We start from the raw sequence: 16,643 nt of genomic DNA on the forward strand, positions 1-16,643 counted from the left end.
GCTAATGCTAGCCAGGCAAAGCAGCACAGACTTACAGGCCGATAACTCACCTCTGAACGGTGAACGCTTAGCGATTAGCATCTAACTCTAATAATACTGCTCCAGCAGTATTAAAAGTGCTAAATTTAGAAAATACTGATCTCTGAACAGTGAAAAAGCTAGCTAGCTAAGCGGTTAGCATCTAGCTAATGCTATTGCTGCTTCAGCCTCGGAGCGGCACGGCTCTGCACGGAGTGTGTGTTTACTGCTCCTTACACCTGACGGGTAAAATTTAGATAATACTGATCTCTGAACAGTGAATAAGCTAGCTAATGCTATTTGCTGCTCCAGCCTCGGAGCTGCGCGGCTCTGGACTCTGTATAGCACTGAAACTCTGTATAACGCTGCACGGAGTGTGTGTTTACTGCTCCTTACAACCTGACGAGTAAAATTTTGATAATACTGATCTCTGAACAGTGAATAAGCTAGCTAGCTTAGCGGTTAGCATCTAGCTAATGCTATTGCTGCTCAGCCTCGGAGCTGCACGGCTCTGGACTCTGTATAGCACTGAAACTCTGTATAACGCTGCACGGAGTGTGTGTTTACTGCTCCTTACAACCTGACGAGTAAAATCCATACAAAAGGCGCACCGTATTATAAGACGCACTGTCAATTTTTGTGAAAATTAAAAGTTTTTAAGTGCGCCTTATAGTCCGAAAAATACGGTACATCATTATTTTGGAATCAAAATATCAATTAAATAAAAAATAATATATATATATATTTTGGAATACAAACAACTACATTTAGCAAAAATGAAAATTAGAATTTTGATGAATGTCACTATTTCAGTCAAAATATTAAAGAAGTCTTAATCAAAATTTTCTGCATATAGCAATTTTTAAAAATCAAGAAAAATAAAAAAAAAAAAGTTTAAAAATGTTAATCTTAAAAGTAATCCAAAAAACTTCTCAACATATATCAATATTTTAGGACATTAAACAGGAGTACTGAGAAGATGTGTCATTATTTTGATTAAACGTTTCATTGATGACAATCCTTATTAAAGTCCTTTATTTTAAATCTTAAAAAAATAATGTCATTATTCTGGGAAAATCTGAAAAAAGTCAAAAGTCAAAATGTTGAGTAATTATTTTGATATCAAATTTAACAAGAGCTGTCCAGAGTAAGTCAATATTTTAAGATACTAAATTTTTTACATACTGCTTCCAGAAACAAAGGAGAGAAGCTTTTCTCCCTCTATCTGACAGAAATGGGCTTCCATAATAATGAAGACATGGTGTTTGGTGGGATGAAGTTCCTGAACATTGCCTCCAAAGGGTTTTTATATAAAATTGGAAGTGTGAGGGTTTGATCGCAGTCCAATACTGTAAAATTAGATAGTAAACTATTTGTTCATTAAAATACTGGAGAAAGTGTCGGGTATTATAATCTATAACACCACACAGGTTCCTTTAGGTCTCCAGACCCCCGTCAGTAACAGCAGGGCGGAGGAACGCTCCTGGTAAGCGGGTCTCCAGCACTCAGCTGGGGCTCAGTCTCAGTATGTGCCCTGAAGGACTCAACAGTCTCACTGGATTTATGAGGGAAGTTCTGACAAGTTCTGAGAGGGGAGACCACACCCACACTCCAGTGGGTCCAATGGGTTATAATAAAGACTTCTTTGAGGCTCCTCATTGGTTCGGTTGCAGATTATATGTAGAAGAAACTTGCTCCCTCTGAAAAGGCTGTAGTTAGTAAATTGTGGCAGTGCTCCTCCAGGTAAAGATGAACAGGGTGTGGTCACAGAACCTCCTGGAGATGTTTCAATTGGGTAAGTTGCATGTTCATGCTCCGCCCATAAATACGTCCTTGCATAGTAACTGTTGCTGGGTTGGACAAGCTTTAGATTGTTATTAATTTGAATTGATGGGCAAAAGTATTGATATATAGTATTCTAAATCAATTGGTGCTAAATCAAGGGTATTAATAAGTATTGATCCCCAACTCATCACAAAACTATAGGATGGAGCTCCATCATTCTAGACAACACTTGAATGTTTCTAGAGTTTCACTGCTCCAAAGCTCAATTATACCACTCTAACCTTATGCCTAGACTAGAATTAGGAATAATGTCAATAAGTTCATGTTTATTATCTGCTCCAGAGAGTCCTATTCTATTGGCAACATCTTTCAACAGGGACTAGACAAGCTGTACGTGTGCATTTGCTAATTTTGATACCCCACATATATTAAAATAAAAAAGGTTGGTGTGGCGCAGTGGATAACACCACTACCTGCCAGTGAGCTACTCTATCATGTGGGAGACAACACAACAGCGAGTGGAAATGGAGGAGCTACTGAGCGCGGTCGGTCATGTGACCGAGAAAACGTATAAGAAGTGTGCAGTGTAAATTATTTTACAGGGTTTAATTCATTGTTTCATAATTCATCATAGAGTAAAGCTTGTCCAACTCAGTACGACAGCAGGACCTATGAAAACAGCACTCCTGCAGACAGAGCACAGACTGAGTGTGTGTGTGTGTGTGTGTGTGTGTGTCAGAAAAAGGTCTCGTAGGTGTGTGTGTGTGGGTGTGTATCAGAGGGAGGTCTCGTTGGTGTGTGTGTGGGTGTGTATCAGAGGAAGGTCTCGTTGGTGTGTGTGTGTGTGTGTGTGTGTGTGTGTGTATCAGAGGGAGGTCTCGTTGGTGTGTGTGTGTGTGTGTGTGTGTGTATCAGAGGGAGGTCTCATTGGTGTGTGTGGGTGTGTATCAGAGGGAGGTCTCGTTGGTGTGTGTGTGGGTGTGTATCAGAGGAAGGTCTCGTTGGTGTGTGTGTGTGTGTGTGTGTGTGTGTGTATCAGAGGGAGGTCTCGTTGGTGTGTGTGTGTGTGTGTGTGTGTGTATCAGAGGGAGGTCTCATTGGTGTGTGTGTGTGTGTATCAGAGGGAGGTCTTGTTGGTGTGTGTGTGTGTGTGTGTGTGTATCAGAGGGAGGTCTCGTTGGTGTGTGTGTGTGTGTGTGTGTGTGTATCAGAGGGAGGTCTCGTTGGTGTGTGTGTGTGTGTGTATCAGAGGGAGGTCTTGTTGGTGTGTGTGTGTGTGTGTGTGTGTGTGTATCAGAGGGAGGTCTCGTTGGTGTGTGTGTGTGTGTGTGTGTGTGTGTATCAGAGGGAGGTCTCGTTGGTGTGTGTGTGTGTGTGTGTGTGTGTGTGTATCAGAGGGAGGTCTCGTTGGTGTGTGTGTGTGTGTGTGTGTGTATCAGAGGGAGGTCTCGTTGGTGTGTGTGTGTGTGTGTATCAGAGGGAGGTCTTGTTGGTGTGTGTGTGTGTGTGTGTGTGTGTGTATCAGAGGGAGGTCTCGTGTGTGTGTGTGTGTGTGTGTGTGTGTGTGTGTATCAGAGGGAGGTCTCGTTGGTGTGTGTGTGGGTGTGTATCAGAGGAAGGTCTCGTTGGTGTGTGTGTGTGTGTGTGTGTGTGTGTGTATCAGAGGGAGGTCTCGTTGGTGTGTGTGTGTGTGTGTGTGTGTGTATCAGAGGGAGGTCTCATTGGTGTGTGTGTGTGTGTATCAGAGGGAGGTCTTGTTGGTGTGTGTGTGTGTGTGTGTGTGTGTGTATCAGAGGGAGGTCTCGTTGGTGTGTGTGTGTGTGTGTGTGTGTGTGTATCAGAGGGAGGTCTCGTTGGTGTGTGTGTGTGTGTGTGTGTGTGTGTGTATCAGAGGGAGGTCTCGTTGGTGTGTGTGTGTGTGTGTGTGTGTATCAGAGGGAGGTCTCGTTGGTGTGTGTGTGTGTGTGTATCAGAGGGAGGTCTTGTTGGTGTGTGTGTGTGTGTGTGTGTGTGTGTATCAGAGGGAGGTCTCGTGTGTGTGTGTGTGTGTGTGTGTGTGTGTGTGTATCAGAGGGAGGTCTCGTTGGTGTGTGTGTGTGTGTGTATCAGAGGGAGGTCTCGTTGGTGTGTGTGTGTGTGTGTGTATCAGAGGGAGGTCTCGTTGGTGTGTGTGTGTGTGTGTGTATCAGAGGGAGGTCTCGTTGGTGTGTGTGTGTGTGTGTGTGTATCAGAGGGAGGTCTCGTTGGTGTGTGGTCGGGATGTTTCCTCCTCCAGCAGGGCGATGCGTTGTTTGAGCATGCGCACCTGCGTCTCGTGTCTCTCCACCATGGCCATCATCTGCGACTCCAGCTTCTTCAGCTTATTCTGGTGCTTCTTCTTAGCCTTTTCATATGCTGCTACCAGGTTACTGTTAACACACACACACACACACACACACACACACACACAAACACACAAAAAGCATCAGTACCAAGACTGCCAGACTGTGAAATAGCTTTTTCCATCTGGTCATCAGACTCCTCAACTGAACTGAACTGAACTGAACTGAACTCAATCCTCATGCACATTCACCACAATATAGTAGCTAGTACTCCAGTGCTGTGAGGGTGAAAAGCTTTTAGACTGGCCTTTATAACACAACATCACTGGACAGTTAAACATGCTTATAGAAGAACACGAAGGCTACGTTCACATTACAAGCCACGTTGCTCAAATGCGATTTTTTATTTGGCTATCTTGACGGTTTGGCTATCCATCCATCCAGTGATCTGTATCTGTGTGTAATGTGAACGAATCTGTCCCTGAAACTCCTCACATGCTCCACATTGATACCTGTATAAACATCACCTTTATTACCAACAACAAAAAAACTCATTTTAGAGAGACGACTCTCTAGCTTTATAAAGGTAAATGGATGAGTTTGTTAGCAGCTCATATGTGGAGCATCTTTTGCTGGAGTGGAGAGTAAACAGCTGGTCTGAAGTTCATGTTCAAGTCGAGGAGGAGAAAAAAGGCCAGGCAGTTTGCTTTTGCTGTTTTTGAGAGAAGTACAAGAGAGAAGCATGCATAGCACAAGGTAGCGCATATGTAAAAGCAAAAAATGCATGAATTCCAATTTGTTTGACCGTTCAGATTCATGTCGCATGTTCATGGATCGGATACATATCCGATTTAGGAACACATATGTAAAGGACTTAAATCTGATTTGAAAAAATCTGATTTGGCACATTCACACAGCCATGAAAAAATCAGATCTGAGCCACATTGATTTGGGTTACTTCAGCCTGGTAATATAAACATAGCCTAACTGCCAAAAGTTTATAATAGGGTAATGTTAAAACTGACTTTCTAATTTATTCTTTTGTCAGATTCTTTATGTAAATTTGTGTCATAACTACACAAATCATAAGTAAGTATGTATGGAAAGACCCCATTTTTCTTGATCCCTTAGTCACAACACAGCTCACACAGTTCCTAGGCTCTCTAATCACAGTGATTATATGTGTTTTATACTACTTTTATAAGATTATTACACACTTCAGTCTTGTTTAGAGATGTTTAGGGTTAGAGGTAGTTCAGATAAACAATGCACTGATGACCTGTTTACTCCAACTCCTCCCATATGAGTAAACAGAAGTCTTAAATAAACTAAAGTAAATTAAAGCCGTGTTTGAGGCTCTTTTGTCTTGGTAGGTTCTGCTCTTCAGCTTTGCTCCTGCTGCTGTAATGGATGATCTGGTCCATCAAATCAGGAGAGGCCATTCCTTAAAGTGCTCAATGTCTGAGTCAGACAAGCACTTAACTAATCACAGCACAGCCAATCTGATCACACAGCACACACCCACACCCATCAGTCCGCTAACCACAGAGACGTGCCCCCTACGGGCTGCTCGTCATTATAAACACACACACGGTGACAGCACACACACGCAGATAAAGCGTACACTGCTGCGCTGTCTGATTGGATCCATAAATCCAGCTGAAGGGTGGCTTATGTGGTCGTACTGCTGGTTACACTAACACACCACTGGGGGGCAGCCTAACGTTGGAATTTAAAAGACAAGCAGTCACTTCAGGTGAGGTTTAGGCCCATTTAGACCCCTTCTTTTTGAGTGTAACCCTTCCCCTAGAAAGAGGGTTACAAGGGGAAGGGGTGAAATCCTCCCCATAAGAATTGGGAAACTCTTCAAGCACCTGATACGTCATCAGCTGTTAAAGGAGAACTCCGGTGTAAAATGGACTTTTGCTGTAGTAAAACATGATAAAAAGTACTTACCTTCGATGAATAACACATCCGCTCCCAGAGTGTTTCGAGATCCAGAAATTTTAACAAAAAGTGTTTTTTAATAAGGTCCTTAAGGTTATTAATGCCTTGTTTAAAATGTCAGGGCTCTGGATAACAGTGGAAAAAACAATTTATCAGGGCAAATTATGCTCCGTGTCACCCAGTCTGAAGGGTGTTTGGACAAGCTGTTAAAATTTCTGGACCTCGTAACACTATGGGAGAACGGAGGTGTGCTATTCATCAAAGGTAAGTACTTTTTATCATGTTTTACTACAGCAAAAGTCCATTTTACACCGTATCAAATGATATCAAATGATACTTCCACTGCTCCACAGCTCAGGGATGGGGTTTATATAACCCTCTAGCCAATGCCTGGCATTAGACAAGATATAAATACCAATGTTTATCTGCTCTGGAGAGTCCTATCCTATTCTACTAGCAATACTTCTCTACACTAGACATGCTTAACCTGTTGTTAACACAGATAGCATAGCAAAGTAGCTGATTGTAGCGTTCATTAGGACACATATTCAGTGTAGTGAATAGCAGCGGGGTGTGTGTGTGTTACCTGTTGGCTCGTTTGAGGTCATTAACGAACTCTGCGCTCTGCTGGTGTCGGACCTCACTGCTCTTGGTTAGTCGCTCCAGTGCCGCCACCAACTCCTGCACTCGACTCTTCAGCTTCTTCTCCCTGTACACACACACACACACACACACTTACTTCATTATTCAGTGGATGCAGGCTTAAGTGGTGGGGGGGGGGCATTTTTATTTATCTATTTATTTATTCATTAATTTTTTTTTTTTTTAGCAATTTTTATCTTTCGCTAGGGCGATTGTCCCACCCATTCAGCTGCTACTCAGCTGTATATCTCTCATCACTGGTGATGTCACAACACAAGAAGGATGAAGACTAGAACTTGTGCTGATCAACATCACCCTAGGAAGGAGTGATGAGGGGAAAGGGCACCATCTACCCACCCAGAAAGAGCAAGGATGACTGTGCTCTCTCTGGGCTTTGGCAGCTGATGGCAAGCTGCATGACTGGGATTCAAACCAGTGATCTCCCGATCATAGTGTTTAGTTTTGCATATAGATTTATTTATAGGACTTCATTCCATCTGTTTTTTTTTGTTGTTTTTTTTACACCGAAAAAGGCATTCCTGAGACAATATTAACCCTCAATGGCATGAATGATATTTTTCAGAAGGGAAAAATCACAATTGTAATTTGCTATATTAACGAAACACTTTTCATAACAAGCTGATAATTTGTATTGTAGGTGTTTTAAAGCAGGGAAGCACACAAAACACGCAAAATGAGAGGAGGGTATCTTCAGGACCAGAGATGAGATAAGAACCACTGCTTCATCGTGATTAATCTAACAAAAGTGCCCTAACTGCACAAGGTAACACATTAAAAAAAAATCTCTTTGTAAGATTGCAACAAGAATGTAAGAATATTAACATATCCCCTTGTGTATAACGCCTCATTGTATTGGAAGTACAATATTGTTATGCCATGTACCGTTATATTAAAGATAAATAAATAAGTACATAACCAAAAATGTGGTTTGTTGCCTAAAGGCAGCTCTGTGCCATAGAGGGTTAAAGATCTGTGTGAGAAAGATAAAAGGCTGCAAGTCATTTCCGTATAGTTTATGAGGGAAGATTTATGTAAGTACTCAGCAAGGTGAGCGAAAAGTGCTGAACTAAGAATGTGTAGTTTATTGGATGGCTGTGTGTGTGTGTGTGTGTGTGTGTGTGTGTGCTCTCTCACCTCCGGAGGGCATTGGTGAGTTCTGCTGCCAGGTCACTGTCACTAAGGCTCCTTAGTTCAGATACACTAACAGCTGAAGAATCTCCTGTGTCCTGTGGAGAAGAGCCGACGTCAGTCATGTCATACAGTACATCCTTTTAAAATACAGTCTGGTACAAAAGCTGGAGCACCCTTAATGACACATGAGACATTATTTTATTTTTTTTATCCATTAAAAATACAGCTCTGGATAAAAAATAGATGAGATGAGTTTCTTTAATTTTTACCAAACTGAAAACCTCTGGAATATAATCAAAAGGAAGATGGATGATCTGCTTGAATTTTTGCACCAGGAGTAAAGGCATAAAGTTATCCAAAAGCAGAGTGTAAGACTGGTGGAGGAGAACTCCATTATGAACTTTATGAATATGAACTTGTTTTCTTTGCATTATTTGAGGTCTGAAAGCTCTGCATCTTTTTGTTATTTAATTTCTCATTTTCTACAAATAAATGCTCTAAATGACAATATTTTTATTTGGAATTTGGGAGAACATTGTTCTTAAATATTAGGTCTATGCTTCTTCAGTGTTGCAATTTTGTTAATTCAAACAGCCTGAAAAAGTATTTAAAAACGAAGGTTTTAACAATACTTTCTAAGAAAATGTGGGGTATTTGTCAGACTCATATTGACAGTTTATGGGGTGGGTTGGTTTGGGCTCAGGCTGGATTTTTTTGGGCCTGATCTAAGCTCTATATTGGATGTGCTGTCAAGGAACTGTGTGAGAATATTCAAGCTGCATGGCATGGATTGTTATAATGGGCAGAACACCATTAGGAACCTCCTACATTACAATTCTCTACATGCAGAGACGTTAAACACTACTTCTGTATGTGTAGCTCAATGAAGATAACCACGAGTTTCTCATATCAGTCTAAATATTTAATTATTTATTGTTCCTGGTAACTTTTATCTTGCTTCTGAACAGCATTTCAGACACTCACACAGAGCACATTCCTAAAGAAGCTGTGATTTTACAGCATTCAGCCACAAGGGGGCACTGAACACATACTCTTGTGATTTATGAGGCAGAGCGTAAAGCATGTTTAGATCATGAAGCGGTTTGTTATGCCTTCATTCGTCCAAATGTCGGTCTGAAGCTCCAGTGATTTAATCCCAGCAGGAGAAACACAGACATTTCCACCAGAGCGAGGGAGCAGAGAGAGAGAGAGAGAGAGAGAGAGAGAAACAGACGGAAGAGAATTTGGGATAAACATGCAGGTGGGCACACTCATCCAGCAGGTCTGGGTTAAGCAGAAAGTGCACATCTCTTTCTGATAAATGACTTTAATTATCACAGTCGACACAGACAGATGAGCAAACACACACTTTCTACACAGAGAGAGAGAGAGAGAGAGAGAGGAAGAGAGAGAGAGAGAATAACAGGGGACAGTTGATTCCCTCCTACTATCCCTCCTTCCTACAGTACACACTACAGACTAATAAGCAGTCTGAAGCTTTAGCAGTCAGTTAAACAGTGATAAATTACACTGTACAGTACCCGTCTAAAGTATGGACACACCTTTTCATTCAATGTTTTTATTTTATTTATTTTTCCTACATTGTAAATGAATACTGAAGAGATCCAGACTATGAAGGAACACATAAGAAATCATGTAGTAACTTAAAAGTGTTAAACAAACCAAAATCCTCTGTAAAGAAGAATTTAAATGCTCTTAAATCTTGCTCTTCTTGCTTCCCCTTTTCTGGGGCGGTCCTGATGAGAGCCAGTTTCATCATAACGTTTTTGATGGTCTTTCCGGCTTGAGGATACGTGTTTTTTCTTTATTTAGTTGAGTACTTCTTGCTTCTCATAATCTGGATTAGAACATTACTCAAATAGAGCTATTATTCACTGTATACCTGTAACTCTACCTCTTCACTACTTTACAGCTGATGCTCTCAAACACATTAGGAGAGACAAGAAATTCAAGTAATTAACTCTTGATAAGTTCAGCACAGCTGTTAACTGAAAGCCTGAATTCCAGGTGACTCTACCTCATAAAACTGACTGAGAAAATCCAGCCAAGATCTGCAAAACTGTCGACTAAAATATAAAACATATTCTGGTGTTCTGTAGTGATGTAGTGACTCTGCAGAAAGTTGGTGAACTCAGCTGACCCCGCTCTGTTATTTTACACTGACAGAGCACAGAGTCGCAGTCGTTTCCAGTCTCTTCCACTGTGTTATAATATCACTGACAGTTGGCTGTGGAATATTTAGTAGTGAGTAGTGAAATTTCACGACTGGGCGTGTTGTTGTACAGGTGCTGCATCCTATCACTGTACCACAGTGCTGGAGTTCACTGAGCTCCTGAGAGCCTGAGACCCGTTCTTTCACTAATGTTTGTAGAAGCAATCTGCATCACTAGCTGCTGCTTTTATTACACACCTGTGGACATGGAAGTGATTGGAACCTGAGTTCAGTGATTTGGACAGGTGAGGGAATACATTTGGTGATTATATATGATACTCACCATATAAGATTATATATGATATTGATACAGTGTGCAGTTTCACAGTACTTTTGTGATGTGGGTAAAGTGCTAAATTAGGAAACACTAAAAGAACTAATACTGAGATTCTTGTGACATCAAAATGCCCTCAAGAACAGTTTTATAAGGAATGTTTGAGCCAATTCCATCATTTCCTGTCTGTTGAAGGAGGCAGCGGAGCTCGTAATAGGATACACACTCGCTCACTCAGCATTCCTGCACAACACTGACACCAGAACACACACACACACATATACACACACACTATAGTTCAGAATCTAGATAAAGAAATGAAGATGACGAGAGGGAGAGATAGAGTGGGAAAGACAGAAAGAAACTATGAGTGGAAAAAAGAAAGGGAAAGAGATAAAAAGTGAGGATAGCAGAAAGAAAAAGTAATAAAGAAAGAAGATGAGAGATTAGAACAGAAAAATCAGAAAGGTTGATAGAGAAAGAGAGACAATAAAAGAGAAACAGAAAAAGACAAACAAGAGAGAGAAAAACAGAGAGAGAGAGAGGTAAGGGTAGGGGTAGAGGGAGAAATAGAAAAAGACAAATAGATTCACAGAAAGATGAAGATTGATAAAATAAGGGAAAATAATGACAGAGATGGAGAGAAAGACTGAAAAATAAAGAGAATATAAAGAGAAACAGAACTGATTAAAGAGAGGTTAGAGGAGAGACAATGCAAAACCATATACAGCACACATTACTAAAGCATGCCTGAGAGATAGAGATAGCTGAAAATAGGAGAGACAAACAGAGAGACAGAAAGAGATAGACAAAGAAACAGAGGGATAAAGGGAAAGATAGAGAGAATCTTAGAGAAATAATGAGAAAGGAGGGAAGAGAGAAGGAGGCAGTTTTACACCGCAGGTCAGAGCTTCATTTTCAATAGCTTGAAGAATCACTGATAACCACAGAGTACGGCAGCTTTCATAGCCCCCATAATACACACACACACGATAGGGAGAAAGGATAACTCTTCCAAACACATTATCCCTCAGAGCGCTCAGATTCAGACACCTAGAGAAACGTGAAAATTATGAAGCAGCAGGATTTCCACAAACAGCAGCAGCAGGACCGCTGAGCCGGACGCTGCCCAACTGAGCCGCTGCAGCGCCGAGCGCTCACACAACTAACACACACTTCCTCTTAACCAGACTGAATATATTACACAACAGAGTAAAGAGCCTGAAATCATCCCTCTACTTTCACCCCATATCCTATTCATAAAGAGAGGAACAGTGATGAGCAGAGAAAAGAGAAGAGAGGAGACTACAAGAGAAGAAAATAAAAACAAAGTACTGAAGATGTTCAATGAGAGAAGAAATTGAGAAAGGAGATTTGAAAAAAGATGAGAGATGGAAAAGAAAAGTGAGGAGCAGAGACAATATGAGATGACACAAGAAGAGAGAAGGAGACAAGAGAAGAGACAAGGAGAAAAGAAACGAGAAGAGAAGAGAAGAGAAGAGAAAAGATGAGACGACAAAAAGAGGAGAAACTAGAAGAGTAGAAAATAGTTAAGAAGAGATTAGAGAATGGAAAAGACTAAAAAAGGAGAGATGTGACGGGATGAAAAGAGACAAAATTAGATCACACAAGAAGTGAAGAAAAAAGAAAAGATGAAAAGAGAAGGGACAAGGAGAAAAGGGGATAAAAGGAGAGAAAAGGGACGGTAAGATTAGATAACGGGGAGAAAAAGTGGCAAAGTAAAGAGATGAGACGCGACAAAGAGAAAAAAGGCAAAATGAGATTAGATGAGACAAGGAGAAATGAGGAGAAAAAAAGGAGACGAGGAAAGGAGAAGTGAGACTAAAAAAGGAGAGACAAGACTGGATAAGAAGAAACAAAATGAGATGACACAAGAAGAGAGGAGGAGAGAAGAGATAAGAAGAGACAAGAAGAAAAAAGGCAAGAGATGAGACAAGGAGAAAGGAGGAGAAAAGGAGAGAAAAGAAATGGTAAGATAAGATAACAGGGAAAAAACAGGAAGAAAAGGCGAAGTAAAGAGATGAGACGAGACAAAGAGAGGAGAAACAAGAAGAGTAGAGAATAGAAAAGAGATTAGGGAAAGGAAAGAATGAGTAGAAGAGAGGTAAGACTAAAAGTGGAGAGTTGAGACAGGATAAGAAGAGACAAAATGAGATGACACAAGAAGAGAGAAGTAGAGAAGAGATGAGAAGAGAGAAGAAGAAAAAAACAAGAGTAGAGATGAGAAGAGACAAGGATAAAAGAAACAAAATCAGAGGAGGAGAGACGAGACGAGACAAGAAGAGGAGAGGTGAGACTAAAAGAGAACAGGTGAAATGGGATAAGAAAAGACAAAATGAGAAGAGAACAGGTAAGAGGAGACAAAAAGAAGAGAAATGAGAAGAGTAGAAAATGGAAAAGAGATTACAGAAGAGAAAAGAGAAGGAGAGGAAAGGTGAAACTAAAAGAGAAGAGATGAGATTAGATGAAAAGAGACAAAATGACATGAGATGACATGAGAAAAGAGGAGAGAAGAGATTAGAAGAGAAGAAAAATCAGAGTAGAGATGAGAAGAGACAAGGAGAAAAGAAACATAATGAGAAGAGAAGAGATAGGAGGAGACAAGAAGAGGAGAAACGAGGAGAGTAGAGGATAGAATAGAGATTAGAGAAGAGAAAAGACAAGGAGAGGAGAGGTGAGACTAAAAGAGAACAGATGAGACGGGATAAGAAAAGACAAAATGAGATGACAAAAAGAGAGAAGTAGAGGAGGGATGAGAAGAGGAGAGAACAGATGAGAAACCAAGAGACAAGTAGAAAGAAGCGGTAGAGAGACGGTAAGACAAGATAACGGGGAGAAAAGAGGAGAAAAGAGAAGAAAAGTGGAGAAGAGAAGAGGATAAATCTGCAGTATTTGAGCTGTGAGGTTTGTTGAGTATCAGTAGTGTGTTGTGAGTTGAGCCTCCAGTGTTTTCAATAATTCACCACAGCGGGTCAAACCGGGTCCCGTGTGTGTGTGTGTTTGAGAGTGAAAGAGGAGGAGGTGGAGAGATCCGGAAGGACAGGATGAAAGGAGTGAATTTCTGGAAGTGTGGTTTGAGCGAGAGAGCGTTTTCTAAAGCTGGAGATGAGAGAGAGAAGAGCGGAGATGGAGAGATGAAGGAGGAAAACTCTGAACCAGCCAGAAAACACAGATCCTGACATTCAGCCTGACAGTCACACTGCAACATCATCATAATCCTCCACAACTGTACTACACACACTGCTCACTGCTCCTCCAAATCTACTCTACAATCACTGCTGAAAAGCTTGGGTATAATTCCATATGTAATATAGAAGAACTCTCATAGTAAATCACCAGAACATCTTCTGCATTATTGTAAAGTTTAATGGAACAGATCATACAATGATGGTGATGGTGCCACATATCATAATTCACAGCACACATACTGCAAAACATGAAAACAACCCTTATAAATGAATGAGTTATTAAGGCACTGATGCATTTTCTGAATCCTGACAAAAATACAGGTGCACCTCCAAAAATCTGAATATCACAGAAAAGTTACTTTATTTCAGTAATTCAGTTCAAAATGTGAAACTCATATATTATATAGATGTATTAAACACAGAGTGATCTATTTTAAGTCTTCATTTCTTTTATTGTTGATGATTATGGCTTAAAATCAATGCAAACCCAACAATCAGTGTAATATTAGAATATTAAATAAGACCATTTGGTACTTTTGGCTACAGTGTGGGCAGTGTGCCAAATCCTGCTGGAAAATGAAATCCGCATCTCCATAAACGTTGTCAGCAGAGGGAAGCATGGAGTGCTGTAAGATTTTGAGGGAAAACAAAACTTCACTGACTTTAGACTTGATAATAAAACACAGTGGATCAACACCAGCAGATGACATGACTCTCCAAACCATCACTGATCATCAGTAAATTTTACATTTCATTTGTAAATCAAGGGAGCAGAGTCTGGAGGAAGAGTGGAGAGACACACTGTCCAAACTGCTTGAGGTCTAGTGTGAAGTTTCTACAATCAGTGATGGTATGGTGCTGCTAAGTGGTTAATATAATATTGATAGATGAATATAATTGTTTTCAGTTGGTTGCTATGGTGCTGCTAAGTGGTTGATGTAAGTGAAATTAAATACTGTGTGCTGCCGTCTAGTGTAATAGGGGTTATATCTATACTGTAGAAGCTATTCTTGCATATGGAAACTAACAACAGAAAACGATTAATATAACAAATGATGTTCCACAGTCTACTTCCCTAAAACCTCTTTCCACCAGTACACACACTCCAGCAGCCACTAAACACACACCAGCTGTTCCCACTTCAGACGCAGAACGTTTAGTCAGGGAGGGACAGACTCAACAAAAGCACAATAATGAAGCTTTTCTAAAAGCAAAACGGAGGAAATTATAAATCTACCCACAAACATTCATCACACGAGTTCAGACAGAGAGTTTCCCCTGAACGATTAGTGCAGTAATCCCCAGTGAAGAACTCCAGAACGCTATGTAGCGAGTCTACGATAATAACTTCATACAGTTATTACTTACTCACAGGTTTTGAGAGTAAAGTGATGTGTGTTTTAAACTTTCTACTGAAGAGCAGTAAAAACACATTGCACTGTTCATGAAACCACGAGGCAGTAGAGTTAGTTCTTTAGAGTTAGGGCCTATTATCTGTTATATATGTATATATATGGTTCCCGCATACTGTTTTTACCAGCAGATACAGCTCGCTAACTAATGTTAGCCAGTTAGCATAACAAGCCAATACACTGGAGTACTCGTAGCTCAGCTCTTTGGAGTCAAACTCTCTGTACTGCCTGGAGAAAAATGAGAACATCACTTTAACTGAGGAGCTCCTGCTGCTGTTCCTCACTGTATGAGTAAATATAAATAAAATAAAAACAAACGATAGCAAACAGCAATTATTCACTCAGAAAAGAGACGAATGGAAGTGTGTAATTGATCACAGCTCGGAGAAAAGTTCCTCTTATCCCCAAGACGAACTCAGAATCAATCAGGTCAATAAGTTATATTGTTTACATTCTTTAGCTGTGTTTCTGATAATAAAGTCTTATTTCTTTAAATATTGTGTAATTTTGTGGGACAAAGTAAATCCAATAGTAATCAAAGCCTTAATTTTATATTATATGTAGTCACAACAGTACAGTAAGTCACAAACCTATATTAAGCCCAGTCATGCAAAAAAAAAAAAAAACAACTAATAAATTATTAATAATAATACAAATACCATGCTATATTGTAAAACCATCAGAATCTTGAAACATTCTGCAATCTGAATGTGTCAGATTATCCATGAAATCTGTTTTAATGTCTGATTTCTGTGAAATCATATGGGAAATCAGTGTTTAATTTTTTTTTTATGGTCTGTACCTTCCCGCTCTTGTCCTTGGCTCCGGAGCTGCCTGTTGACCCCAGTGATCTCCTGCGCTGCTCCTGCTGCTCCTCCACCTCAGACTTCAGGTGCTCGATATGCACCAGATAGGCCTGCTCCTGCGCCTCACGCGTACTCAGCTTCAGCTCCAGAGCCTTCTTCTCTTTCTCCAGCAGATACAGCTGAGCCTTCAGCTCCGCCATCTCCTCCTGTACAACAAAAACATTTATAAGAACCTTTAAAGCAGCAGTCCCTAACATTTTTTTCTTTCAACTGGAAGAAGTAGTATTCTTGATTTGGGAAAGGACAAAATATTCTCATTAATAGTATCAGCATCCAGGTACACAAATCCCTGCAACGTCTAATATATTCATTCCAAAACCAAGAGTCTTCTGGTAGGTTTGTTGGATGTAATAACCATCTATATTTTGACAGTATTTCAAAAAGGTCACTCTAATAAGCAGCTCTTCTCCATCCAGCACATCCCAAAGATTCTCAATGAGGTTAAGATCTGGACTCTGTGGTGAACTCTCTCAATCCATGTGTGAAAATGATGATCTCATGCTCCCTGAATCACTCTTTCACAATTCCAGCACCATGAATCCTGATATTATCATCTTGGAATATGGCCGTTTTTATTAGGTCAGAAAAAATCCATTGATGGAATAATCTGGTCTATATTCAGTATATTCAGGTAGTCAGCTGACCTCATTCTTTCAGCACATACTGTTGCTGAACCTTAAGAGACTTTTTTTTTTACATAAACCTGCATAAAAAATACTTCTCCATATGCTCTCTGCAATTACACATTCTCACCAGAGAGGTCACTAAATCTCAAAAAGTTAGA

General features: G+C 40.4%; 1 protein-coding gene across 2 annotated transcripts in view; it reads right to left on the reverse strand.

Annotated features, from left to right (window-relative positions):
* Nucleotides 1-2,735: 2,735 nt before the first annotated feature.
* The window catches only part of mcc (MCC regulator of WNT signaling pathway), a 183,589-nt gene continuing 169,681 nt past the window's right edge, over nucleotides 2,736-16,643 (reverse strand). For both annotated transcript variants that reach the window (XM_022665786.2, XM_022665787.2), the window contains 4 exons: nucleotides 15,796-16,005; nucleotides 7,869-7,960; nucleotides 6,658-6,780; nucleotides 2,736-4,211 (listed from right to left, as the gene is read on the reverse strand). In XM_022665786.2, the coding sequence (XP_022521507.2) occupies nucleotides 4,031-4,211; nucleotides 6,658-6,780; nucleotides 7,869-7,960; nucleotides 15,796-16,005 (606 nt within the window). In that variant the 3' untranslated portion in view covers nucleotides 2,736-4,030. The remainder of the gene's footprint in view (nucleotides 4,212-6,657; nucleotides 6,781-7,868; nucleotides 7,961-15,795; nucleotides 16,006-16,643) is intronic.

Source organism: Astyanax mexicanus, chromosome 1 (assembly GCF_023375975.1).
Source record: "Astyanax mexicanus isolate ESR-SI-001 chromosome 1, AstMex3_surface, whole genome shotgun sequence".
NCBI lineage: Eukaryota > Metazoa > Chordata > Actinopteri > Characiformes > Acestrorhamphidae > Astyanax > Astyanax mexicanus.